At 40.6% G+C, this 26,928-nt stretch overlaps 1 protein-coding gene across 3 annotated transcripts in view; it reads left to right on the forward strand.

Moving 5' to 3' along the window:
* The first annotated feature begins 17,838 nt into the window (after positions 1-17,838).
* Positions 17,839-26,928, forward strand: part of LOC112840531 (beta-galactosidase-1-like protein 2) — a 136,946-nt gene continuing 127,856 nt past the window's right edge. Inside the window, exons 1-5 of one of the 3 annotated variants that reach the window (XM_073904002.1) lie at positions 17,993-18,116; positions 18,487-18,544; positions 19,135-19,220; positions 19,323-19,412; positions 19,558-19,755. In XM_073904002.1, the coding sequence (XP_073760103.1) occupies positions 19,324-19,412; positions 19,558-19,755 (287 nt within the window). In that variant the 5' untranslated portion in view covers positions 17,993-18,116; positions 18,487-18,544; positions 19,135-19,220; position 19,323. Of the gene's footprint in view, positions 17,898-17,992; positions 18,117-18,486; positions 18,545-19,134; positions 19,221-19,322; positions 19,413-19,557; positions 19,756-26,928 lie in introns of those variants that run through there. The other 2 variants (XM_073904003.1, XM_073904004.1) reach the window with 2 other exon arrangements.

Below are 26,928 nucleotides of genomic sequence, written 5' to 3' on the forward strand. Positions count from 1 at the left end.
TTTTCTATTTTTTATCCTCTATATTATTATGATTATGATGATTTGCTCTTATGTTTGTTATTTTTTTTCTACTAACTTTGGGCTTTATTTGTTCTTTCTTCTAGTTCCTTGAGGTAAAAGTTAGGTTGTTTTTTAGAGATCTTTCTTGTGTCTTTTTTTTTTTTAAGATTTTATTTATTTATTTGAGAGAGAGAGAATGAGAGATAGAGAGCACGAGAGGGAAGAGGGTCAGAGGGAGAAGCAGACTCCCCGCCGAGCAGGGAGCCCGATGCGGTACTCGATCCCGGGACTCCAGGATCATGACCTGAGCCGAAGGCAGTCGCTTAACCAACTGAGCCACCCAGGCGCCCTCTTGTGTCTTGATGTAGGCATTTAATGCTACAAACTTCCCTCTTAGAACTGCTTTTGCTGTATCCCATAAGTTATGGATGTTTTATTTCTATTTTCATCTCTCTCAAGGCATTTTAAAAAATTTCTCTTTTGATTTCTTTTTTGACCCATTGGTTGTTCAGTAGCATGTTGTTTAATCTCCACATATTTGTGATTTTTCTAGTTCTCTTTTATAACTGATTTCTAGTTTCAAAGCTTTGTGGTCAGAAAGATGCTTGATACGATTTCAATCTTCTTAAATTTATTAAGACTTGTTTTGTGACCTAGCATGTGATCTATCCTGGAGGATGTTTCATGTGGACTTGAGAAGAATGTGTATTATGTTGCTTTTCAATCAAATGTTCTGTGTCATTTAGGGACAACGTTTCTTTATTGATTTTCTATGTGGATGATCTATGCATTGATGGAAGTGGGCATTAAAGTCTCCTACTGTTATTGTATTGCTGTCTATTTCTCCCTTTTGGTCTATTAATACTTGCTTTACATATTTAGGTGCTACTCTGGGAGCAAGAATATTTACAGATGTTATATCCCCTTGTTGAATGACCCTTTTATCATTATATAATGATGTACTTTTTTTCTTATTACAGTCTTTGTCTTAAGGTCTATTTTGTCTGATATAAATATAACTAACTTGGCTTTCTTTTAGTTTCCATTTGCATGGAATATCTTTTTCCATCCCTTTATTTTCAGTCTGTAGGTGTCCTCAAATTTGAAGTGATGCCTTATAGGCAGTATATAAATGGGCCTTGTTTTTCTGAAACCATAAAAATCCTAGAAGTCGGCAGTAATGTCTCTGACATTGGCCATAGCAACATTTTTCAAGATGTGTCTCCTGAGGCAAGGGAAATAAAAGCAAAAATAATCTATTGGGACTACATCAAAATAAAAACCTTTTGCACAGTGAAGGAAACAATCAACATAACTAAAAGGCAACCTACTTGTTGGGAGAAGATATTTGCAAATGATGTATCTGATAAAGGGTTAGTATCCAAAATATATAAAAACTGATAAAACTCAACACCCAAAAACTAATAATCCAATTAAAAAATGGGTAGAAGACATGAACAGACATTTCTACAAAGAAGATATGTAAATGGCCAACAGACACAGTGAAGATGCTCAATATCATTCATCATCAGGGATATGCAAATGAAAACTACAATGAGATATTACCTCACACCTGTCAGAATGGCTAAAATTAAAAAAACAAACAAACAACGACACAAGAAACAAGTGTTGGCAAGCATGTGGAGAAATGGGAAGAGTCTAACACTGTTGGTGGGAAGGCAAATTGGTGTAGCCACTCTGGAAAACAGTGCGGAGGTTCTTCAAAAAGTTAAAAATAGAACTACCCTATGGTCCAGGAATCACAGTCCTGGCTATTTACCCCCCAAAAATATGAAAACACTAATTCAAAGGGATACATGCATCCCTATGTTTGTAGCCAAATTATGGAAGCAGCCCAAGCGTCCATCAATAGATGAATGGATAAAGAAGTGGCATGTATATGCAATGGAATATTACTCTGCCATAAAAAAGAATGAAATCTTGCCATTTGCAATGATGTGGATGGAGCTAGAGAGTATACTGTTAAATAAAATAAGTCCGTCAGAGAAAGATGAATACCATATGATTTCACTCATATGTGGAATTTAAGAAACAAAACAAATGAGCAAAGGTGAAAGAGAACAAAACCAAGAAACAGTGTTAAATATAGAGAATAAACTGATGGTTATCAGAGGGGAGGTGAGTGGGGGGGATGGGTGAAATAGGTGATGGGGATTTAGGAATACATGTCTTGTAGAGAGTACCAGAAGATTATGGAATTGTTGAATCACTGTATTGTACATCTGAAACTAATATAACACTGTATATTAACTATACTGGAATTAATAAAATAAAATAAAATAATAAAATAAATGGGTCTTAATTTTTTGTTGTTGTTTTTGTTCTTGTCTTTTAGAGAGTGGGGGAGGGTGGAAGGGCAGAGGGAGAGGGAGAGAGAGAATCTTAAGTAGGCTCCATGCCCAGCATGGAAACTCATGACCCTGAGATCATGACCTAAGCTGAAATCAAGACTCAGATGCTTGACATACTGAGCCACCCTGGCGCCGCTGGATCTTGGTTTTTTTGTTTTTGTTTTGTTTTTGTTTTTGTTTTTGTTTTTATCTTGTTTTTTAAATCCATTCAGTCATTCTGTCTTTAGTTTGGAGAATTTAGTTCATTTACATTACATGTAAAGAAATTTAAATAAGTATGGACTTACTGTCATTTTGTTAATTGTTTTCTGGCTGTTTTGTGATTCTTCTGTTCCTTTCTGATTTGATGATTTTCTGCAATGTTTTGCTTAGATTCCTTTATCTTTGTCTTTGTGTTTCTACTATAGGATTTTGCTTTGTAGTTACCATGAAGCATACATAGATAATAACTTAAGTTTGAATGGATTCTAAAGCTCTACACTTTTACTCCCCCCTCCACATTTTATGTTTTTGATGTCATAATTTATATCTTTTTATCTGTGTATCCCTTAACACGTTATTATAATTATACTTATTTTTCCTACTTTTTATTTAACCTTCATACTGGTTTATAAGTAATTAACCTACCACCTTTACAGCATTAGATTATTCTGAATTTTGCTACATATTTACCTTTACCAATGAAATATATACTTTTATATGTTTTCCTTTATTCATTAGTCTCCTTTTGTTTCAGCTTCAAGAAGCCCTTTAACTCTTACCTTGTAACGCCCATCTAGTGGTGATGTACTCTTTTAGCTTTTGCTTATCTGGAAAACTCTTTTTTTTTAAAGATTTTATTTATTTATTTGACAGAGAGAGACACAGTGAGAGAGGGAACACAAGCAGGGGGTGTGGGAGAGGGAGAAGCAGGCTTCCTGCTGAGCAGGGAGCCCAATGTGGGGCTCGATCCCAGGACCCTGGGACCATGACCTGAGCCGAAGGCAGACGCTAAAGACTGAGCCACCCAGGTGCCCCTTATCCGGAAAACTATCTCTCTTTCAATTGTAAAGAACAACTTTGCTGAAATATTCTTGTGTGTGTGTGTGTGTGTGTGTGTGTGTGTGTGTGTGTGTGTGTGTGTTTCTTTCAGCATTGTGAGTATATCATGACACTCCCTTCTGGCCTGCAGAGTTTTTGCAAAAAATCTGATCATCTTATGGTAGTTCCCTTGTATGTAATTAGTTGTCTTTTTCTTGCTGCTTTCCATTTTTATTTTTTTAAAGTTTTTTAAGATTTTATTAATTTATTTGACAGAGAGAGAGAGCACAAGCAAGGGGAGTGACAGGCAAAGGGATAAGCAGGCTCCCCACTCAGCAGGGAGCCCAATATGGGGCTTGACCTCAGGACCCTGGGATCATGACCTGAACTGAAGGCAGATGCTTAACCAACTGAGCAACCCAGGTGCCCCTCTCTTGCTACTCTTTAATTCTCTTTTTCTTTTTAACTTCTGATACTTTAATTATAAGTGTCTTGGTGGAGATCTAGGGTTTATCTTCTTTGGAATTTTCTGGGATTCCTGGATCTGGATGTCTGTTTCCTCCCCCAAGGTAGGGAGGGCTTCTGCCATAAATTTTGGGGTTTTTTTCTGTTTTCTCTTTCTCAGACACATAATGCAAATGTTGGCCAGCTTAAAATTGTCATATAAGTCCCTTTAGATATCTTTGCTTTTTTTCACAAAGTAGGAAGATATTCAGCCATTATCTCTTCAGATAAGTTTTCTGCCCCTTTCTCTCTCTCTTCTCTTTCTGGGACCATTATAATGCCAATGTTGGTCCCCTTAACATTGTCACATAAGTCTCTTGAGGTATCTTCACTCTTTTGCATTCTTTTTTCTTTTTGCTGCTCCTATTAGATGTGTTCTAATGCTCTGTCTTCAAATTCACTGATCCTTTCTTTTGCTTCATTGATTCGTTAGGTGAACCCCTCAACTGCACTTTTTTTCAGTTCAGTTATTTATTTTTTAGCTTTATGACTTCTATTTAGTACTTCCTTTTATTTTCTATTTTTGTTGAAATTTTTACTTTTTTTCATTCATTCTTCTCCTGACCTTGGTGAGCATCTTTATAACTTTAATTGAACTCTCTATCAGGTAAATCATCTATCTCTCTATTTCATTAAGATCTGTTTCTGGTTTTATCTTATTTTGTTTGAAACATATTTCTCTGTTTCTTCACTTTCCTTGACCTTCTCTGTTAGTTTCTGTTCATTAGATAAAATAGCCCCTCTCCCAGTCTTGAGAGAGTGTTCTCTTGTAGGAGACAAAACTGATCATTCAACCCTGCCCTAGCTCTAGGTTATCTCTCAAACTTTTGTCATTGTCTAGGCTGCCAACTTTATTTTCAGTGGCTCCCAGTAGTTAGTGAAGGTGTGTCAAGACTTGTCAGTGTCCCAAATGGGACCTAGATGCAAACTGACTTATTTTTTAAGAATATTTATTCATCTATCATGTGAGAAAGAGACAGAGAGAGTGGGGGTGGAGGAGAAGAAGAGGGAGAGAGAGAAGAGAATCTCAAGCAGACTCCTCACTGAGCATGGAGCCTAATATGGAGCTCAATCTCATGACTCTGAGATCATGACCTGAGCCAAAAGCCAAAAACAAGTTTCAGACACTCAAATGACTGAGCCACCTAGGTGCCTGGACATCAGCTTTTAAAGTATACAAATACACCTCTTTCATGGGAAGACTAGTGAGTGGAGTTTCTGTCTGCTCACTCTGTACTGAGCCCTGGGGTGATAGCCAATTAGAAACTGTTTCTTTCTTTGCTACCACCCCATTGAAGCTGTGAACACAAGCCTTGCTGGGCACCAGAGCTAAGCTATCAAGGGATGTATCCTCTGGGTAGCCACCACAAAAACCAGGGTGACAGATGTGTTTTTTGGGTTTTTGGAGATGCTAATAATCTCACATGAGACAGATGGAGAATGTGAAGATGGTACCTCCAGCCTCCCCAGTCTCTGGAGAGGATTGCAGTCAGCCCCGAGATGTTAGTTACTTAGAAGCTTACCCGTGAGGCCACAACTATGAAAACAAGCTAATAGGCCTCTTTCACAGATTCTAGAGACCTGGGTTAAGGCAGAGGGAAAGCTCAAAGATAGCACCCACCAGCCTCTGTCTCCAGAGAACACCTTAGTAGGCTCCTAGTTGTGTACCAAACCAGAAGCCTGCCCCTTAGGCTGAAGCTCCAAGGCAAGCAAATAGCCACTTTCACAGAAATAATGGGCGTATGTTTCACTCTGCTTTTGTACTGTGCCCTGAGAGTGGTAACATGCCCAGAACTGTCTCTCTGTTTGTTATAGTCTTAGGAGTCCCACAAATGCAAACCCTACTGACCACCAGAGGTAGGTGATCAAGGGGCATTCCCTGGGCAGCAGCCATGAAAGCTGGAGTAGCAGATGTAAAAACCTGGGCACCAACTCCTTGTATAGCTTCCTCCTGGGAGACACCAGATCTCTGGAGCATGGCAGAAAGAGAGTAAAAATAGCAATCACCCTTAAGATCTCTAGAAAAGATTAAAGTCAGCTCTTAGATGTGTGTTTAATTAAAGGCCTACCCTTTAGGGCCACAGCTTTGAAGTTAAGCTAATAGGGCTCTTTCAAAGAATGGCTGGGTGTCTTAGTCTGTTGCCCCTCTGCTCTGCCCTGGGGGAGATTGGTTAAGAACTCTTTCTCCATTTATTATAGTCCTGTGGGACCCAGAGCATAGCTCTGCTAGTCATCAGAGCCAGATAATCTAGAGATATCACCTGGCTAGCAGCCACAAAAATTGTGGTGCCAGGTAAGGGTACAGCTGCTTCCCAGGAGCTACCAGTGAGTTGGAATGAGGCAGAGGGAGAAAACTAAGATGGCACCTGCCAGCCTCCATCTTTGGAGAATATTTCCACGGGCCCCTAGTTATGTGTTAAGTAAGATGCATCTGCCCTTCAGGCCAATGCTTTTTTTTAAGAGGAGGATGGGTCAGGGCAGAGGGAGAGAGACAGAGAATCTTACACAGGCTCCGGAGCCTGTCACGGGGCTCACCTCACAACCCTAAGATCATGATCGGAGCCAAAATCAAGAGTTGGATGCTTAACTGACGGAGCCAACCAGGTGCCCCAGGCCAATGCTTTAAGATAAGCAAATAGGCCTTTTCCACAGAAAGTCTGGGAGCTTTTCAGTCATCTAGCTGCCTCTGTGCCATCCCCTGGGGTGAATGAGTTCATATACACAAGCCCTTTAAGAACTGTTTCACAGTTTGCTATAGACTTGTGGGTCTCATGGACACAGGCCCCATTCACTTTCAAAGCTAGATGCTTTGGGGGCTCATCTCTCCAGTACAGGTCTTAAAAGTTGAAGTGCCAAAATGCAAAAGAACGAAACTGGATGATTTTCTTATACCATACACAGAAATGAATTCAAAATGGATTAAAAATCTAAATGTGAGACATGAAACCACTAAAATCCTAGACGGCAACACAGGCAGTAACCTCTTTGACATTGGCCATAGCAAAATCTTACTAGATATGTAAGGGAAACAAAAACAAAAATAAACTATCAGGACTACATCAAAATAAAAAGCTTTTGCACAGTGAAGGAAATAATCAACAAAACTAAAAGGCAACCTACAGAATGGGAGGAGATTTTTGCAAATGACATATCCAATAAAGAGTTAGTATCCAAAATATATAAAGAACTTACCAAACTCAACATCCCCCCAAAATAATCCAATTAAAAATGGTCAGAAGATATGAATAGACATTTTTCCAAAGAAGACCTACAGATGGCCAACAGGCACATTAAAAGATGATCAACATCACTCATCATCAGGGAAATACAAATCAAAACTACAATGAGATATCACTTCACACCTGTCAGAATGGCTAAAACCAACAACACAAGAAACAACAGGTGTTGGAGAGGATATGGAGAAAGGGGAACCCTTGCACTATGGTGGGAATGAAAGCTGGTGGAGGCAGTGTGGAAAACAGTATGGAGGTTCCTCAAAAAGTTAAAAATAGAACTACCTTATGATCCAGCAATTGCACAACTAGGTATTTACCAAAAGAATACAAATATACTAATTCAAAGGGATACATGCACCCCAATGTTTATAACAGCATTTTCTACAATAGCCAAATTATAGAAAGAGCCCAAATATCCACTGACTGATGAAGAGGTAAAGAAGTGGTATATTATATACAATGAAATATGACACAGCCATAAAAAAGAATGAAATCTTGCTGTTTGCAATGATGTCGATGGAGCTTGAGAGTATTACGCCAAGTGAAATAAATCAGACATACTATATGATTTTGCTCATATGTGCAATTTAAGAAACAAAACAAGTGATCATACGGGAAAAAAGAGAGAGAGAGAGGCAAGCCAAGATACGGATTCTTAACTATAGAGAAAAAAACTGAACAAATATTTGCTCAATGTGTAGGAGTTTCAACTAGTTTGGGGGTTTCTTTTCAGAGGAAATTGTTCCATATGTACCTGTAGATTTTGTACATCCACAGAAGGAAGTGAGTTCAGGGTCTTTCTATGTTGTCATCTTGGACCAAAGCCTCCATTCTTCATTTTGTAAAGGCATTCACTTACATGTCGCCTTTTTTTTTTAAAAGACTTTATTTATTTATTTGACAGAGAGAGACATAGCAAGAGAGGGAGCACAAGCAGGGGGAGTGGGAGAGGGAGAAGCAGGCTTCCCACTGAGCAGGGACCCCGATGCGGGACTCGACCCCAGGACCCTGGGATCATGACCTGAGCCGAAGGCAGATGCTTAACGACTAAGCCACCCAGGGACCCCTACATGTCATCTTCTTATGAGGTTTTCTTTGGCTACCCTATCTGAGATAGTGTCTTCCATATACAAACTCCCTATCTTTCCTTTATCTTTCCCTATAGCACTTACCATCTAACATAGTATAAGTTTTACATATTTATCTTTTCTGTTATTTATCTACCATGTCAAAATATAAACTCTATGAGGGCAAGATTTTATTGGTTTATTATTTTCCTTTGTTTTGTTACCTGCACCCTGAATAGTGCTTGGAATACCATAGGTTCTCAATAAATATTCATTATTCAGTGAATAAATAAAAATTAAAGCATGGTGTTATGCAGACAGAAAAATTCTGTATTTTTTTTTTTAGGCCCAGAAAATGGATCTCAAACATTTAAATACCATATGCTTAAGTGGGGTGATCTAATTACAACTTGACGAACTTGGTAAAATGATTCTAAAATTCATCTGGAATAATAAATGAATAATCAGGAAGTCTCATTAAATAGAAGAACAAAGACATAGACTTGAGCTATGTAATATGTGTTTGCTGAATTGTTTAAGAATATTCAGATCTACTATAGAAAACTAAACAAATAAAAAGAATAAAACTCAAAGATGTGTGAAGCATAGATAAATTAATCAGCTGTGAAACTTGTTAGATGAGGCAGGTAGATCATATGTGTATGAACATAGACAGGGCTGGAAGGACAAGACAGAAATTTAAATATTTATGACACTCTGAGGAATGCTTCTTTAAATTTTCACTCTATATACTCCACTCTAATCAAACCCTGTACATAAGTCTGAATGTTCATAAGTTAAATGTATATGAAGCATATGAGGCCCTCAAAATTTGTGAGGTCCTAATTCCCTCTCCCATTGGTGATATTTATTCTGGCTTTAGGGATTTTCTACTCAAGAAACATTGATAAGGGGAGGAGTTAAGATGGGGGAGGAATAGAGGGATCTTAAGTTTGTCTCCTCCCTCAAATGTAACTAGATAGTTATTAAATCATTCTGAACACTCAAGAAATCAATTGGAGGTCTGAGAAAACATATGCTGCAAGTCTACAAGCAGAAAAGAGACTGTATTTGGAAGGTAGGAGTTGCGGAGATTTGAATTTGGTGTGATATAGCTGAGGATATGGCAGCAGGGAGGGAACCTGCTTAAGGAGGCTACCGCAAGGCATTATAAGCAGTGGAGTGCAAAATTGGAACTTTTAGAAGTCTGCTATAGTGGGGGGACCTGCCTGGCTTAAAGATGCTCAGGTGGTGAAGCAGGGTGGAATCCCAGGTGTAACAGTGTGGTCTGCAGATCCCCGGATTGCAAGAAGAGAGGCTGGCGCATAAGTGGGGCACTGTTCCCGGACATAGGAGCAGGGAAGCCAGCTGAGAACAGTGAATATAGGTGTGGGCTTTCTGCTCTACATTGTCATAATCTGTGAACCACTGCATGGTCATGTAATCGCGTTCCTGGGATAGGTCCAGCAAAAAAGTAGAAGTGTGGGGAGACCCCCCTACCTCCAGGGGAACAGCACAGGTCTGTTCCATGGGAGTCCCTAAAATTTGGAGTTATGAAACTCAGTCGTGTGCTTGAGATAAAAACAAACACAGACCGGGTGAACGCAAGAGTTCTGACAGAAACTGGGGAGACAAGGGTGGTTGATTGCTCTTCTGTGAGGGCTCACTGAGGAGTGGTGGGGAGCACAAACTTTCAGCTTCTGGGCTAGAGAGTGGGGAACTGCCATATTCATTGTGTCCATCATCACTGAAAGCCTTCAGGGAACAAAACAGTGCCACCTAGTAGAGTCCGGAGCCATTACACTGAGCACCGTGCCTCCCTGCGCACTGGAGGCGCATTTCCACTTCAGTAAGTCTGTTTGAGAATCAGCATCACAGTCCCCTCCCTCAGAAGACCAGCACACACCACTTGCTGCCACCAAGTTTACGTGATCATAAAGGGTTGCAAAGCTTCAGCTCTTGGGGAAGAGTTTACAGCATTCCTTGTAGTTTTATTCTTTAGTCTTTTAGTATTTTTTCAGTTATTTTCTTATTTTTTCAATTTTTAAATTCTTTTTTAATTTTAATTTTAATATATACTTTATTTTTTCTTTCCTTTCATTGTATTTTAACATATATATTTTCTTTCTTATTTTGGGATCTGGTTTTGTTTTTTTTTAACAAGCAGACCAAAACACACCCAGGATCTAGGGTTTGTGTTTTTTTTTTTTTTCTGTTGTGGTTATTGTTCTTGTTTTTTTCTTAATTTCTTCTTCTCTTTTCTGGACAAAATGATGAGATGAGGAATTTCAGCCCAAAAGAAAGAACAGGAGGTAGTACTCACAACCAGGAATTTAATCAATATGGATATGAGTAAGATGTCTAAACTAGAATTAAAAAAAAAAAGATTATAAAGATACTAGCTGGGCTTGTAAAAAGCATAGAAGACACTAGAGAATCTCTTACTGTAGAGATAAAAGAACTAACATCTAGTCAGGCCAAATTAAAAATGCTGTAACTGAGATGCAGTCCCAAGTGGAGACCATATAAATGAGGATGAATGAAACAGAAGAGTGAATCAGTGATACAGAAGATAAAATTATGTAAAATAATGAAGCTGAAAAGAAGAGGGAAAGAAAATTATTAGATCATGAAAGTAGACTTAGGGAACTCAGTGATTGCATAAAGCAAAGTAATATCCATATTATAGGACTCCCAGAAGAAGAAGAGTGGGCAAAAGGGGCAGAAGGTTTATTTGAACAAATTAAAGCTGAGAACTTCCCTAATCTGGGGAAGGAAACAGGCATTCAAATCCAGGAGGCACAGAGAACTCCCCTCAAAATCCATAAAAATAGGTCCACACCTTGACATATTATAGTGAAACTTGTAACTTACAAAGATAAAGAGAAAATCCTAAAAGCAGCTAGAGACAAGAGGTCATTAAACTACAAGGGTAGACATATAAGGCTGGCAGCAGATCTGTCCACAGAGACCTGGTAGGCAAGAAAGGACTAGCATGATATATTCAATGTGCTAAATGGGAAAAATATGCAGCCAAGAATGTTTTTTTCCAGCAAGGCTGTCATTCAGAATAGGAGAGATAAAGAGTTTCCAAAACAAAGAAAAATGAAAGAAATCACTACCACTAAACCATCCCTGCAAGAAATATTAAAGGGGGAGCTTTGAGTGCAAAGAGAGACCAAAAGTAACAAAGACCAGAAAGGAATAAGAACAGAGCCTTTACAGGTAATACAATGGCACTAAATTCATATCTTTCAATAATTACTGTGAATGTAACTGGATTAAATACTCCAATCAACAGACATAGGGTATCAGAATGGATAAAAAAACAAGACCCATTGATATGCTGCTTCCAAGAGACTCACTTTATTTTACTTTTTTAAAGATTTTATTTATTTATTTGACAGAGAGAGAGACAGCAAGAGAGGGAACACAAGCAGGGGGAGTGGGAGAGGGAGAGGCAGGCCTCCCACGGAGCAGGGAGCCTGATGTGGGGCTCAATCCCAGGACCCTGGGAACATGACCTAAGCTGAAGGCAGACGCTTAACGACTAAGCCACCCAGGCACCCCCCAACAGACTCATTTTAGACCCAAAGACACCTCCAGAAAGGGGAACCCTCCTACACTGTTGGTGGGAATGCAAGTTGGTCCAGCCACTCTGGAAAACAGTATGGAGGCTCCTCAAAAAGTTGAAAATAAAGTTACCCTATGACCTAGCAATTGCACTACTGGGTATTTACTCCAAAGATACAAATGTAGGGATCCGAAGGGGCACATGCACCTAAATGTTTATAGCAGCAATGTCCACAATAGTCAAATTGTGGAAAGAGCCTACATGTCCATCAACAGATGAATGGATAAAGAAGATGTGGTATACATATACAATGGGATATTACACAGCCATCAAAAAAAATGAAATCTTGCCATTTGCAATCACATGGATGGAACTAGAGGGTATTATGCTAAGCGAAATAAGTCAATCAGAGAAAGACAAGTATCATACGATCTCACTGATATGAGGAACCTGAGAAACAAATTCCTTCATTTTTGTTGTCTGATTGTTGAGGCTAGGACTTCCAATACTATGTTGAACAATAGTGGTAAGAATGGACATGCCTGTTGTGTTCCTGATCTTAGGGGAAAACCTCTCAGTTTTTCCCCATTGAAGATGATATTAGCTGTGTCTTTCATACATGGCTTTTATGATGATGAGTTAAGCTATCATTGCAAATTGGATCTGGTTAGACAAAGCAATGGAATAAAATACAGAATTCCAAAACAGACACAAGGATATATAATAATTTAGTATATGATGAAGATCTTCTCAAATTGGTGAGGGAGAAATTATATTTGAGAGTAATCTGCTAGTCATTTGAAAAAATGAAAGATTAATTCGTATTGCAAACTTATATTAAATATATGATGAACTAAAGAATTAAATGAAAAAATAAACTACAGAAACATTAAAAGAAAGTGTAGGCTCATGGATTAATCTACAGAATTACTGACATACCAACATATTTAGATCCAGGCAAGACTGTAATAAATCTACACTTGATATCAAGTGCATAGATAACTAATATATCAATCCACACAAGCAATAATACATGTTTTGCGGAAACACATACAAATCAAAGAAAATACAAACACACACACACACACACACACACACACACACAAAACAAAAAACCAGAATGACTGACCATAGACAGTGCAGGAAAATTAAAGCAAGGAATAGGGGCCCTGAAAATGATCTATTAAAATTAAAAGGAAAATACATATCTAAATAATAAATATAAAATTATTTAAATATAGTCATTTTAGTTTAATTTTTAAATATCTTTTTAACTTTCAGTAAATATTTTTAAAATAAAAATTATTTGTAATTATAGTGTTCAATATCTGTTTGCCAATGTAAATAATCAGTATTACCCTTCACGTATGTTATGTCTAGGTCAATAAATATACAAATATAAGGGTAACGTGAATTGTTTAATAATATATAATGCTCCTCAATTGCCATGTGCAACAGTTGTAAATATCACATGGAACCATGAATGAAACATGAAGAAAAGCCAATAAATGGGTGCTCAGCATTACCAGAGTAACTTCATTATGTAAGCATCTTGTGCAGTTATTATACTTAGTGGAAGGATTGAGCAAGGTAACTTGTTTTCTTTTATCTAGGCACTTCCACCATTCATATTCTCCTACACATTGCAACAGCCCATTCACAGCCCTTTGGGATAGCAGATACAGTCATCTTTTGTTTTGAAAACAAATAGCAACATGTGAAGTGTTTCTCTGGAACCTGAAAGGTGTTAGCTGAGAGAGTGATGTTTAGAGTTTAGGGCTTATGGGTTATGTTTACCAGCAATGAGCCCTGGATCTTAAGATACAAAGAATCGACATACTCTTTAAAATGCGTATATTTATGTAATATATAATGTATCATATATATGTATGTATATATGTATATATATTATGTAGGGTTATTCTATATATAAATATAGAATTGCCCATGACAGAAAACCCTACTGCATGCTAAGTAAGTTTGGTTTTATGAACTTTCACCTCATCAGCTCAGGGCAGAGGAAAGAGAAAGATTGGTTTGTTACCAAAGAATGAGGCTTGGCAAAGTAGGAATGTATGAAGTTAAGGAAATAATAATTTCTGACAAGAAAGAAGGCATATATTTGAGATAGCAGAGCACAGTGTGAAGCCAGAAGGAGTGTGACAAACTGCAGAAAAAGAGAGACTAGAATGTCAGCAGGGAACCCCACTTCCTGTCCTTGGTTCTTGAATTCGGCCCAGAAAGAATTCAGAGCAAACTCTCAGTAAGCCAGCGTTTACTAACAGCCAAAACAAAAGGACTCTTGAAAAGAAAGGAAGGTGGAGCAGGCTATGAGACAGAGAGAGACACAGAGACAGAGTGAGAGAGAGAGAGAGAGCACAGGAGCCACAAAGTGTCAGCTCTTCCACCTTTTTAGCTACAGTTTCTTTCTTGTTCCTTTGGTCCTACCCTTCCCTCCACCCTGTTTCTGTATTTAGTCTCCTTGGGCAGACTTCCCATCACACCTTGTGAAACCGGGGGTAGGAGGGTGAGGGGTACAGTGAGTGTCTGTGTGTGAAACTGCAATGTAAATGTATTATAAAGAAGCCATGGGTCCTTTGAGGACAGTGGGTACAGGGAGTATGCATATGCATTTCTCTCAGGGATTTCTCCAGCTATTTGTGCTGTGGAGGTGGTTGGTGGGTTCCGGCTTTTTCAACATTTGGAAAAACCCCTTCCCTGTTCATGTCTGGCTAACTGCCTACTCTATCAAGAAGACTGAAAATTCAAAGATTGATGAAAAGCAAGTTTGGGAGATACATTGAAAAAATGACTGTAGCCAGAAAGCAGAATTTTAGAATCTTACTTCTTGGTGATGAAATACATTTTATTGCAAATGAAGTTATATAATTTGGTAGGTGAAACAGTGTGGGGAATGATATGAAAATGTTGGGGTTTGGAAGCAAATGGTCCAGAAAGAATTTTTGAGGTGTCTTTGGTGCAAAAAAGGTGGTTTTATTGAAGCATGGGGACAGATCCTTGGGCAGAAAGAGCTTAACTGGAGTTATGAGGAGTGGCTGATTATATACTTTCAAGTTGGGAGGGGGTTAGGGATAGCATAAATCTCTAAGGAATCTGGAAGCAAGTTTCCAGGATCTTGAGAGGCTAACTAGCTATTGTCAGGAAAGGTCATTTACTACTGTCTAATAAAATCTTAGTCATGAGACCCTTCAAGTGTATATTGGTGGATCATATGCTTGGGAATGATTGCCAACATATATCTTCAGGGGTAGGGATAAAAGAAGTTTCCAAAGGAATTTTTATGTGTTAAAGTAGACTTACAGGATCCTTGGGTGGGGGTGGGTAGGGGTCGGGCTAAGATTGCCTTTTGCTCTTAGCAAAGTATTAACATCAAGGGGCACCTGGGTGGCTCAATCACTTAAGCATCTGCCTTTGGCTCAGTCCTGGGATCACCCCGCATTGGGCTCCCTGCTCAGTGGGGAGCCTGCTTCTCCCTCTCCCTCTCCTGCTCCCTCTGTCAAATAAATAAACAAAATCTTTAAAAAAAAAAAGTATTAACACTGAGGCAGTTGAGTCCCTACAGGAAGGTTGTTCTGCCTGTTTCAAGGACTTGCAGGCCACTTGTAGTGTTCTCTTTTCAGTTTCAGATAAATTTGCTATAAAAAGAAGAGTTTAACTACTCTAGTAGCTTGGATCTGGATTATGTATAGATCCAGCTGAAGATTTTTTTAAAATTTAAATTCAATTAGCCAACATATAGTACATCATTAGTTTCAGATGCAGAGTTCAGTTGCATATAACACCCAGTGCTCTTCACATCTTGAGCCCTCCTTAATGCCCATACCCAATTACCCCATCCCCCCACCCACCTCCGTTCCAGCAACCCTCAGTTTGTTCCCCAGAGTTGAGTCTCTCATAGTTTGTCTCCCTCTCTGATTTCTTCCCAGTTTTCCTTCCCTTCCCCCATGATCCTCTGTGCTGTTTCTTACATTCCACATATGAGTGAAACTATATAATTGTCTTTCTCTGATTGATTTATTTCGCTTAGCATAATACCCTCCAGGGCCATCCATGTCGATGTAAATGGTAAATATTCATCCTTTCTGATGGCTGAGTAATATTTCACTTTGTGTGTGTATATATATATATATAACATCTTCAAAGTAGGAAAGAATATCCAGTGGAAAAAAGTCTCTTCAAAAAATGGTGTTGGGAAAATTGGACAGCTATATGTAGAAGAATGAAACTGGACCATTTTCTTACACCATACACAAAGATAAATTCAAAATGGATCAAAGACTTAAATATGAGACAGGAATCCATCAAAATCCTAGAGGAGAACATAGGCAGCAAACTCTTTGACCTCGGTCGCAGGAACTGCTTGCTAGGCACGCCTCCAAAGGCAAAGGAAACAAAAGCAAAAATGAACTCTTGGGACTTCATCAAGGTAAAAACCTCTGCACAGCAAAGAAAAGAGCCAACAAAACTAAAAGACAACCTATGGAATGGGAGAAGATATTTGCCAATGACATAACAGATAAAAGGCTAGTACCCAAGATCTATAAAGAACTTATCAAACTTAACACCCCAAAAAACAAATAATCCAGTTAAGAAATGGGGAGAAGACATGAACAGACATTTCTCCAAAGAAGACATACAAATGAACAACTGACACATGAAAAAACGTTCAACATCACTTGGCATCGGGGAAATCCAAATCAAAACCACAATGAGATGCCACCTTACACCAGTCAGAATGGCTAAAATTAACGTCAAGAAACAACAAATGTTGGTGAGGATGTGGAGAAAGGGGAACCTTCTTACACTGGCGGTGGGAATGTAAGCTGGTACAGCCACCCTGGAAAATAGTATGGAGGGTCCTCAAGAAGTTAAAAATAAAGCTACACTTAGACCTAGCAATTGCACTACTAGGTATTTACCCTAAAGTTACAAATGTAGTGATCGGGACACCTGCACCCCAATGTTTATAGTAGTAATATCCACAACAGCTGAGACTTTTAAATGGAGCTTGATCTCCCATCCAGAGGGAGCCTGGTTTCTCATCCCAAAAGCTGAAAAAAGGGCCATCACAACCACACAGGTGCAGCTGCGCTGGTGAAATTAATTTAGACGCCTCTCTACCTCTACTTCCTTTCCCCCACCTACATTGCCTCAGGTGTCCTCTCAGGACTCTCCTGTGGAGACAAGGACGAGGGGAGGAAAAGCTGTACACTGGTAGTCCCTGACTTCAGGGTGCATTAGAATTGCCTGCTCAAACACGGAATGCGGGCCCCAGTTTCAGATTCTGTAGGTCCGAAAGCGGACAGCGCATCTGCGTGTTAAAAAGGTTTACCTACGCCACACTTTGTGAGCCACTGCTCCCAGGCTTAGTTAAGTTACTAGCTGTAGGGCACGTAAGGTAAAGGAAAATGGTCCTCCTCCTCCAGGATGTAGACTGGCCTTGCTAGGCATTCCCTACAGGGGGAAGAGATAGTCCTTATCTGTGTCCTCAGCACCTCGCACCGGAGGGCTGCGGTTTGTGAACACGTGCCGAAGCGACCCAGAGAGAGGAGCTGTGGAGAGGACACCCCTGCCCCCAACCCGGACCCTCGGGGGATGAATCCCCTGCTGTGGCCCAGCAAGTGTGCCAGTGGCTCTGCCGCGCCGGCTTCCCCCGCGCAGCGCGGGGCCTGGGAAGGACGCCTGAGTGGGTCCCAGAGAAAGTAGAGGGGCGGAGGGGCAGGCGGCCCCGAGTCAGCTCTCGGGGTTAGCCGAGCAGGACCGCGGGAACGGATGGCAAGCTGTCCGCACTCCACTGACGGCGCTCCACAACGATTAGCTGTCACGACCGATGCCAGAGCCAGCCTCTGGCTGACCAGAGGGGCAGAGAGGGCCAGCTGAGCTCACTGCAACGCCCGCACTCCGCTCTGCAGTACCCGGGCTGCGGCCGCACAGGGGCCTGGCGGGGTTGCGAGTCTGCCCACCGGGTGGGGGGTGGGGGCGGATCAGCGGAGGGGAGGGAGGGTACTGGGGGAAGGATGCGCTTGGCTGGGGGTGGAGGCCATTTTGCTGCGGATGGGGGGCGGGTGTGGGGGACGATCCGCCTCAGGCGGGTGGGGAGCAGGTCAGCGGAGAGTGAGGCCCGTCGGGGAGCGGGGTGGTCCACGGGGGTGGGGGCGGGCTAGTCTGCGGTGGGGGGAGGGCGCGGGAAGGTCGGAGGTTTTCGCCAGCCGAGGCTATCCTGGGCGGAGCACGGAGCCGGCTTGTTCCTGCTCTGTCCCCCGCCTGGCGGCTGCTACCGACCTGCCGCTGCGAAGTTGGCGGAGGAGAAGTCCGGCGCGGGGTAAGGTGAGCTCTGGCCTCGGCGCCCACCGGAGCGCCCACGCTCGCGACAGCCCCGGGACCTCCCCGCCCCTCCCGCACTGTGGCCTCTCCCAGCTCTGGGCCCACCCGGCAGCCCCGAACCGCGTCAACCCAGACGGCCCCTCGGGTTTCCTCACTTTCTGGAATTTATCTCTAGGCCCTCCGTTCAGGCTCCCTCGAGGTTCTGCCTTGTCCCTTCTGTCTTCTCCCCGGAAATCTCTGAGCGTCCTCTGATCTCAGTCTGTCTCCCGGACTCTTCACGCCCACAGTGAGGAGCCAAGTGGTGCCCAGGGGGTCTGTCTTCTCTAATCCCAGGGCCCCATTCTGTTTTCCATCCTATTTCCCTACAGAAAACAGTTGCATTCTACCCTCCCAACTCTGCCTAAGGGAATACTCATGAAGCCCATGGTAAAGCTGAAGCTTATGAGGCGACACAGATGTTTTACTGATTCTGGCAACTCCTGTATTTGTTCAGAAAACATGAGCTGAGCTCTTGCTGCCATTCAGGCCCTGCTCTGGGTAGTGAGGACACAGCCGCCCCATGCAGAGTGCTTCCCCATCCTAGAAGCCATGCAGCGCGCAGACGGTGCTAGGCCGCACTGGTTCTGCCTACCTCGGACTCAGAACTTTTGATACATGAAGGAAAGAGCATTTGCTCCCCCCCCCCCGGTGAGAGCATAAAGAAGGTCACTGGCCACACAAACGCTGAGTGTGTTCTGGGAGCTAATTAGATGACATTCTACAGTAGCGGAGAAATAGAAAATTGGGTTGGGGATAGAAATTGGGACCCTGCTACAGAGAATGTCCCTCTACATTCCAGCGAGTGTTCTCTGCTAAGCAGCAAATTAGGGTTCATTCCTTAGTAGTAGAAGGTCTCCCACAAATTTCCCAGAGATTATCTTCTCTTCTGTGAAACTTACTGGACTGAGGCTTGATCTTCTCTAAAATGTAACTGGTGTCAGAAAACCCTGTTACTATCAGGAGGCTCTTTGTTGCAGCTGCCCTCCCTCCAGTCTGTCATGAGTCTAGGTGGTGCAGAAGCCAAGGGACAGCCATGCTGAATCCTGCCTTCCAGTGAGGCCAGGTCTGTGCTCCTCACCCACCTCCACAGGCAAGACCTCACTCAGCTCCCGCCTCCTTCTCTGCCTCCAGGGTGTCTGACTTCAGTTCTGTCCTCTCTGTTTAGCATGACCTTCTTACTGAGACCTGTGGGCATCCTGTACCTGTCTTCAGGGTTATTGGTAATAGCTCAATTTGGAGGAGACGTCTCACCCAGGTATGTTTCGGAAGGGTTGGGAACTTTCTGTTTGCACTGGAGGAGAGCCTAGGGTCCCTGAAGGAAAGGCCTTTCTGATTTGCCCAAACTGTGTGCCACATGGGTAACATCTTTAGGACTTCACACATCTCCTTTGTCCTTGCAGGATGAATCAAGTTTTCTTGACTCCCTCCCACATGGTTAATCGCAATGTGGGTCTGAAAGTTGAAGGCTCAAGCTTCACACTAGATGGCTCTCCTTTCCTGATCATAGCAGGTACTATTCACTATTTCCGGGTGCCCCGGGAGTACTGGAGGGACCGCTTGCTGAAGCTGAAGGCCTGTGGTTTCAACACCCTTACCACGTGAGTGCTGGCACCTAAGTAATTAGTTCAAGAATTTATAGTCTGAATTTCTAGCTCTGAGACTTTATTAGACCAGTCTAAAGGTTGACCCTTTTAGTATTTTCTTCATTGTTCTTAGGATGTCAGAGTCTCCACTTGATATCTCTAGAATATCCATCCTGTGGATAGAGCCTGGACTGAGAGCTTTGAAAGGCCTCCCTCTAAACAGGGTCATGGTGGCCTGCTTGCAAAAGTCTAACTTTCAGAGGCAGTGGCCAGTACAGATGGATGTAGGTCAGTGGTCTGTAACTACTCTCCTCCTTGGATATCCTCACTTGCCATAGGAGTCATAGCCCCAGTGATGAATCCTAGGAGAGAATACTGTTCTAGAAAATTTTGTCTTTGAAGATAGGTTTCATTGAGAGCCAGGCCTGGCAAGTAATAAAATTATCCTCATTCTACAAGCTGAAATTAACAAAAATGAGTAATTTCTTTCTAGGCTTCAAAGCTTGGAAACTGCTTATCCATTACTGTTTTGATATCAGTTTTTAGCTGTGTTCTCTTTTTGAGTGGTTTGGTTTCTAAAATGTAGGTTTAGAAGAAAAAATATTTAATTGGAATTTGATTTGGTGAATGATGGGAGTGATATTTAAAAGCATTTACCCTCTAAACTGTCATAATGCCTTTTATACATCACATTATTCCCCCTTTTTTAAATTATTTTGTTCCTTAATATAGCAGTGATTCACACACATTGAAATTTTGTAAACTATTAAAAATTTAAACACGGTTGTAGTCTAAATAAGACAGGCACATTTTTGTTTGTTTTTAGCACTGTTGCTTAGAAAAGTAAAAGGTGTCACCCTTATTTCATAACCTATAAGACAGTCTAAGTATCTCAAAAAGGAAGAGAACATTGTCACAGAATGCAGGCAGCCTTATACCTTGAACACATTTAGCATATAAAGACTGCATTGTCTTTTTAAAAATTTTTTATTTAAATTCAATTAGCCAACACATAGTACATCATTAGTTTCAGATGTAGTGTTCAATAACTCATCAGCTGCATATAACACCCAGTGCTCATCACATCACATGCCCTCCTTAATGCCCATCATGCAGTTCCCTCATCCCCCAACCCACCTTCCCTTCCACAACCCTCAGTTTGTTTCCCAGAGTTAAGAGTCTCTCATGGTTTTTCTTCCTGATTTCTTCCCATTCAGTTTTCCCTTCCTTCCCTTATGGTCCTCTGCAGTGTTTCTTATATTCCACGTATGAGTGAAACCATATGATAATTGTCTTTCTCTGATTAAATTATTCCACTTAGCATAATACCCTCTAGTTCCATCCACATCGATGTAAATGGTAAATATCCATCCTTTCTGATGGCTGAGTAATATTCCATTGTATATATGAACCACATCTTCTTTATCCATTCATCTGTTGAAGGACATCATGGCTCTTTCCATAGTTTGGCTATTGTGGACATTGCTGCTATGAATATTGGGGTGCAGTTGCCCCTTTGTTTCACTACATCTGTATCTTTGGGGTAAATACCCAGTAGTGCCATTGCTGGGTCATAGGGTAGCTCTATTTTGAACTTCTTGAGAACCTCCATACTGTTTTCCAGAGTGGCTGTACCAGCTTGCATTCCCACCAACAGTGTAAGAGGGTCCTCACCAACATTTGTTGTTTCCTGACTTGTTAATTTTAGTCATTCTCACGGGTGTAAGGTGGTATCTCATTGTGGTTTTGATTTGTATTTCCCTGATGCCAAGTGATGTTGAACAGTTTTTCATGTGTCTGTTGGTCATTTGTATGTCTTTGGAGAAATGTCTGTTCATGTCTTCTGCCCGTTTCTTAACTGGATTATTTGTTTTTTTGGGTATTGAGTTTGATAAGGTTTTTATAGATCTTGGATACTAACCTTTTATCTGATATGTCATTGGCAAATATCTTCTCCCATTCCATAGGTTGTCTTTTAGTTTTGTTGGCTCTTTTCTTTGCTGTGCAGAAGCTTTTTACCTTGATGAAGTCCCAAGAGTTCATTTTTGCTTTTGTTTCCCTTGCGACCGAGGTCAGAGTTTGCTGCCTATGTTCTCCTCTAGGATTTTGATGGATTCCTGTCTCATATTTAAGTTTTTGATCCATTTTGAATTTGTCTTTGGGTATAATGTAAGAGAATGGCTCAATTTCATCAACTGTGTTGTCTTTTAAAAAAAGAGTTCTTAGATAAAAAAAAAAAAGAGTTATTAGAAATGAATCAGCCAGAGTCTTGCAGGGACAAACCTAGAGTCTGACAAAATCAGATTTGCTGACTTTCAGCAACCATTCTAGAAGAATGGTGGAGGAGGAGGAGAGACTTTGCAAGTTTAGGCCTCAGGTGAAGGATTCTAAAGGGAGTCGAAGGAAAGCAGGGACAACTTCTGGATTGGTTGTTGTTTCCAGTGCAAGATTAGAAGAAGTACCCAACATTTAGCCAGGGTTGGGCACTGGCATGAGGTAAGGGTAGTTTAGCAATTAGGCCTCCCTAGAAGTAAGTGGGTACAGAAGAGAGGATCTGGGGGTGTCATCCGTGAGAAAGCAATAGTCACTCAAAGAGGTGATATTTTATAACTGCTACACTGCCTTGGGAGCAGCAGTGTCTCCTATTAACTTTTCAGGTGGCTTTAATCTGTGTCTATCTCCCAGTCTGAAAATGGCAGGACTGGTTTTTTTTTTCAATCAAGCTAATTTCCATTCTTGAAATCTTGAACAGGTTTTCAGTCATTACAAATTTTCACTATGGATTTACAAAAATTTCACCTCAGTATCAGTAGATCTTGACCAGTGTTGGAAAATGCAATGATGAGTTTGATTTCCAGGCTATTATTGGTTACATTGTGTTATCCATTCATTCTTGTACTATAGTAACAGTTAACTTAATTATTTTATCTTTCTGTTTTAGTTGTGCTTGTTTCCCCTTTTTCTAAATATGATAGCAGGTTTCCAGTTTTTTGTTCTGTTTTATTTTATTTTATTATTAATTTTAAGATTTTATTTATTTATTTGACAGAGAGAGACACTGTGAGAGAGGGAACACAAGCAGGGGGAGTGGGAGAGGGAGAAGTAGGCTCTCTGCGGAGCAGGGAGCCCGATGCGGGGCTCGATCCCAGGACCCTGGGATCACGACCTGAGCTGAAGGCAGACGCTTAATGACTGAGCCACCTAGGCGCCCCTCTTCATTCCATTTTAGTATCTGTTAAGCTAGGTTGCTTTCTCAGCCTTTTATTGCCTGTGTTAAAGAATTATTTGCTTTGGTATTTCTAAGCAATATTGCCTTCTTTTGGAATGATGGAGTGTCTATTTCCTTTCTTCTATTAGCTTGAGAGATATATACTCTTTTATTGGATGTTCAAGGGTTTATAATATTCATATTTTGATTTTTCAACAACTAATTCTTTCTTGTACTTTTACCCACTTTATAATGTAAAGACATTAGAATGCTTTGTCTCTAGTTATTTCTCTCTTAATTTGTATGCTATTGTTATGTATTTTAATTCTAAATAACAAGACTATTATTGCTGTTCCGGAATGTTTCTGCCTGAAGAACACATTTTTAAAACTTTCTGTAGTGTAGATTTGCTGGTGACAAAGTTCTCAGCTTCTGTTTATCTGAATGTCTTAATTTTCCTTTTATTTGTGAGGAATGTTTTCACTGGTATAGAATTCTAGGTTGGCAGGTGTCTTAGCATTTTGAAGATAACGGCCACTGCCTTCTGGTTTTCAGTCTCCGTTGTAAAAGCAGCTGTCCGTTTAACTGATACTCTCTAGAGGGTCATGTATCCTTTTCTGTAGTTGCTTTGAGGACTTGAAGGCTTTCCTTTGTTTTTTCTTTTCAAATAGATATTCTTTTATTATTATTATTATTATGTTATGTTAATCACCATACATTACATCATTAGTTTTTGATGTAGTGTTCCATGATTCATTATTTGCGTATAACACCCAGTGCTCCATGCAGAACATGCCCTCTTTAATACCCATCACCAGGCTGACCCATCCCCCCACCCTCTCCCCTCTAGAACCCTCAGTTTCTTTCTCAGAGTCCATCATCTCTCATGGTTCGTCTCCCCCTCCGATTTCCCCCCCTTCACTCTTCCCCTCCTGCTATCTTCTACTTCTTCTTCTTTTTAAACATATAATGTATTATTTGTTTCAGAGGTACAGGTCTGTGATTCAATAGTCTTACACAATTCACAGTGCTCACCATAGCACATACCCTCCCAATGGCTATCACCCAGCCACCCCATCCCTCTCAACCCCCACCACTCTAGCAACCCTCTGATTGTTTCCTGAGATTAAAAATTCCTCATATCAGTGAGGTCATATGATACATGTCTTTCTCTGATTGACTTATTTTGTTCAGCATACTACCCTCCAGTTCCATCCACATCGTTGCAAATGGCAAGATTTCATTCCTTTTGATGGCTGCATAATACTCCATTGTATATAGATACCACATCTTCTTTATCCATTCATCTGTCGATGGACATTTTGGCTCTTTCCAGTTTGGCTATTGTGGACATTGCTGCTATAAACATCGGGGTGCATGTACCGCTTTGAATCCCTACATTTGTACCTTTGCGGTAAATACCCAGTAGTGCAATTGCTGGGTCATATGACAGAGAGCTCTATTTTCAACTGTTTGAGGAACCTCCATACTGTTTTCCAGAGTGGCTGGACCAGCTTGCATTCCCACCAACAGTGTAGGAGGGTTTCCCTTTCTCCGCATCCCCACCAACATCTGTCGTTTCCTGACTTGTAAATTTTAGCCATTCTGACTAGTGTGAGGTGGTATCTCATTGAGGTTTTGATTTGGATTTCCCTGATGGCGAGCGATGTTGAGCACTTTTTCATGAGTTTGTTGGCCATTTGGATGTCTTCTTTGGAAAAATGTCTGTTCATGTCTTCTGCCCATTTCTTGATTGGATCATTTGTTCTTTGGGTGTTGAATTTGATAAGTTCTTTATAGATTTTGGATACTAGTCCTTTATCTGATATGTCATTTGCAAATATCTTCTCCCATTCTGTCGGTTGCCTTTTGGTTTTGTTGGCTGTTTCTTTTGCTGTGCAAAAGCTTCTTTTCTTGATGAATTCCCAATAGTTCATTTTTGCCCTTCCTTCCCTTGGCTTTGGCGATGTGTCTAGGTAGAAGTTGCTGTGGCTGAGGTCGAAGAGGTTGCTGCCTGTGTTGTCCTTTAGGATTTTGATGGACTCCTGTCTCACATTTAGGTCTTTCAACCATTTTGAGTCTATTTTTGTGTGTGGTGGAAAGAAATGGTAGAGTTTCATTCTTCTGCATGTGGCTGTCCAATTTTCCCAACACCATTTGTTGAAGAGATGTTTTTCCATTGGACATTCCTTCCTGCTTTATTGAAGATTAGTTGACCATAGAGTTGAGGGTCCATTTCTGGGCTCTCTATTCTGTTCCATTGATTGATGTGTCTGTTTTTGTGCCAGTACCATACTGTCTTGATGATGAAAGCTTTGTAATAGAGCTTAAAGTCCGGAATTGTGATGCCGCCAGCTTTGCTTTTCTTTTTCAACATTCCTCTGGCTACTCGGGGTCTTTTCTTGTTCCATACAAACTGTAGGATTATTTGTTCCATTTCTTTGAAAGAAGTTGATGGTATTTTGATAGAGATTGCACTGAATGTGTAGATTGCTCTAGGTAGCATTGACATCTTCACAATATTTTTTTTTCCAATCCATGAGCATGGAATGTTTTTCCATTTCTTGGTGTCTTCCTCAAATTCTTTCCTCAGTATTTTATAGTTTTCTGAGTACAGATCGTTTGCCTCTTTGGATAGATTTATTCCTAGGTATCTTATGGTTTTCAGTGCAATTGTAAATGGGATCGACTCCTTAACTTCTCTTTTTTTCTGTCTTATTGTTGGTGTATACGAATGCCACTGATTTCTGTGCACTGATTTTATATCCTGCCACTTTACTGAATTCTTGTATGAGTTCTAGCAGTTTTGGGGTGGAGTCTTTTGGGGTTTCCACATAAAGTATCATATCATCTGCAAACAGTGAGAATTTGACTTCTTCTTTGACGATTCGGATGCTTTTATTTCTTTTTGTTTTCTGATTGCTGTGCTTAAGACTTCTAATACTATGTTGAATAGCAGTGATGATAGTGGACATTCCTGCAGTGTTCCTGACCTTAGAGGGAAAGCTCTCAGTTTTTCCCCATTGAGGATGATATTTGCTGTGGGTTTTTCATAGATGGCTTTTATGATATTGAGGTAGGTACCCTCTATCCCTATACTCTGAAGAGTTTTGATCAAGAAAGGATGCTGTACTTTGTCAAATGCTTTTTCTGCATCAATTGAGAGGATCATATGGTTCTTGTTCTTTCTTTTATTAATGTATTGTATCACACTGATTGATTTGCAGATGTTGAACCAACCTTGCAGCAGAGGGATAAATCCCACTTGGTCGTGGTGAAGAATCCTTTTAATGGACAGTTGGATCCTATTGGCTAGTATTTTGGTGAGAATTTTTGCATCCATGTTCATCAAGGATATTGGTCTGTAATTCTTTTTGACGGAGTCTTTGTCTGGTTTGGGGATCAAGGTAATGGTGACCTCATAAGATGAGTTTGGAAGTTTTCCTTCCATTTGTATTTTTTGGAACAGTCTCAGAAGAATAGGTATTAATTCTTCTTTAAATGTTTGGTAGAATTCCCCTGGAAAGCCATCTGGCCCTGGCCTTTTGTTTGTTGGGAGATTTTGGATGACTGCTTCAATTTCCTTAGTGGTTATAGGTCTGTTCAGGTTTCTATTTCTTCCTGGTTCAGTTCTGGTAGTTGATACATCTCTAGGAATGCATCCATTTCTTCCAGATTATCTAATTTGCTCATAGAGTTGCTCATAATGTGTTCTTATAATTGTTTGTATTTCTTTGGTGTTGGATGTGATCTCTCCTCTTTCATTCATGATTTTGTTGATTTGAGTCATTTCTCTTTTCTTTTTGATAAGTCTGGCCAGGGGTTTATCAATCCTGTTAATTCTTTCAAAGAACCAGCTCCTAGTTACATTGGTCTGTTCTACTGTTCTTTTGGTTTCTATTTCATTGATCTCTCCTCTGATCTTTATTATTTCTCTTCTCCTGCTGGGTTTAGGCTTTATTTGCTGTTTTTTTCTCTAG

The sequence above is a fragment of the Callorhinus ursinus genome, unplaced genomic scaffold, assembly GCF_003265705.2.
Source record: "Callorhinus ursinus isolate GAN/ISIS: 27379988/994484 unplaced genomic scaffold, GSC_fseal_2.0 scaffold19, whole genome shotgun sequence".
NCBI classification, from domain to species: Eukaryota; Metazoa; Chordata; class Mammalia; order Carnivora; family Otariidae; genus Callorhinus; species Callorhinus ursinus.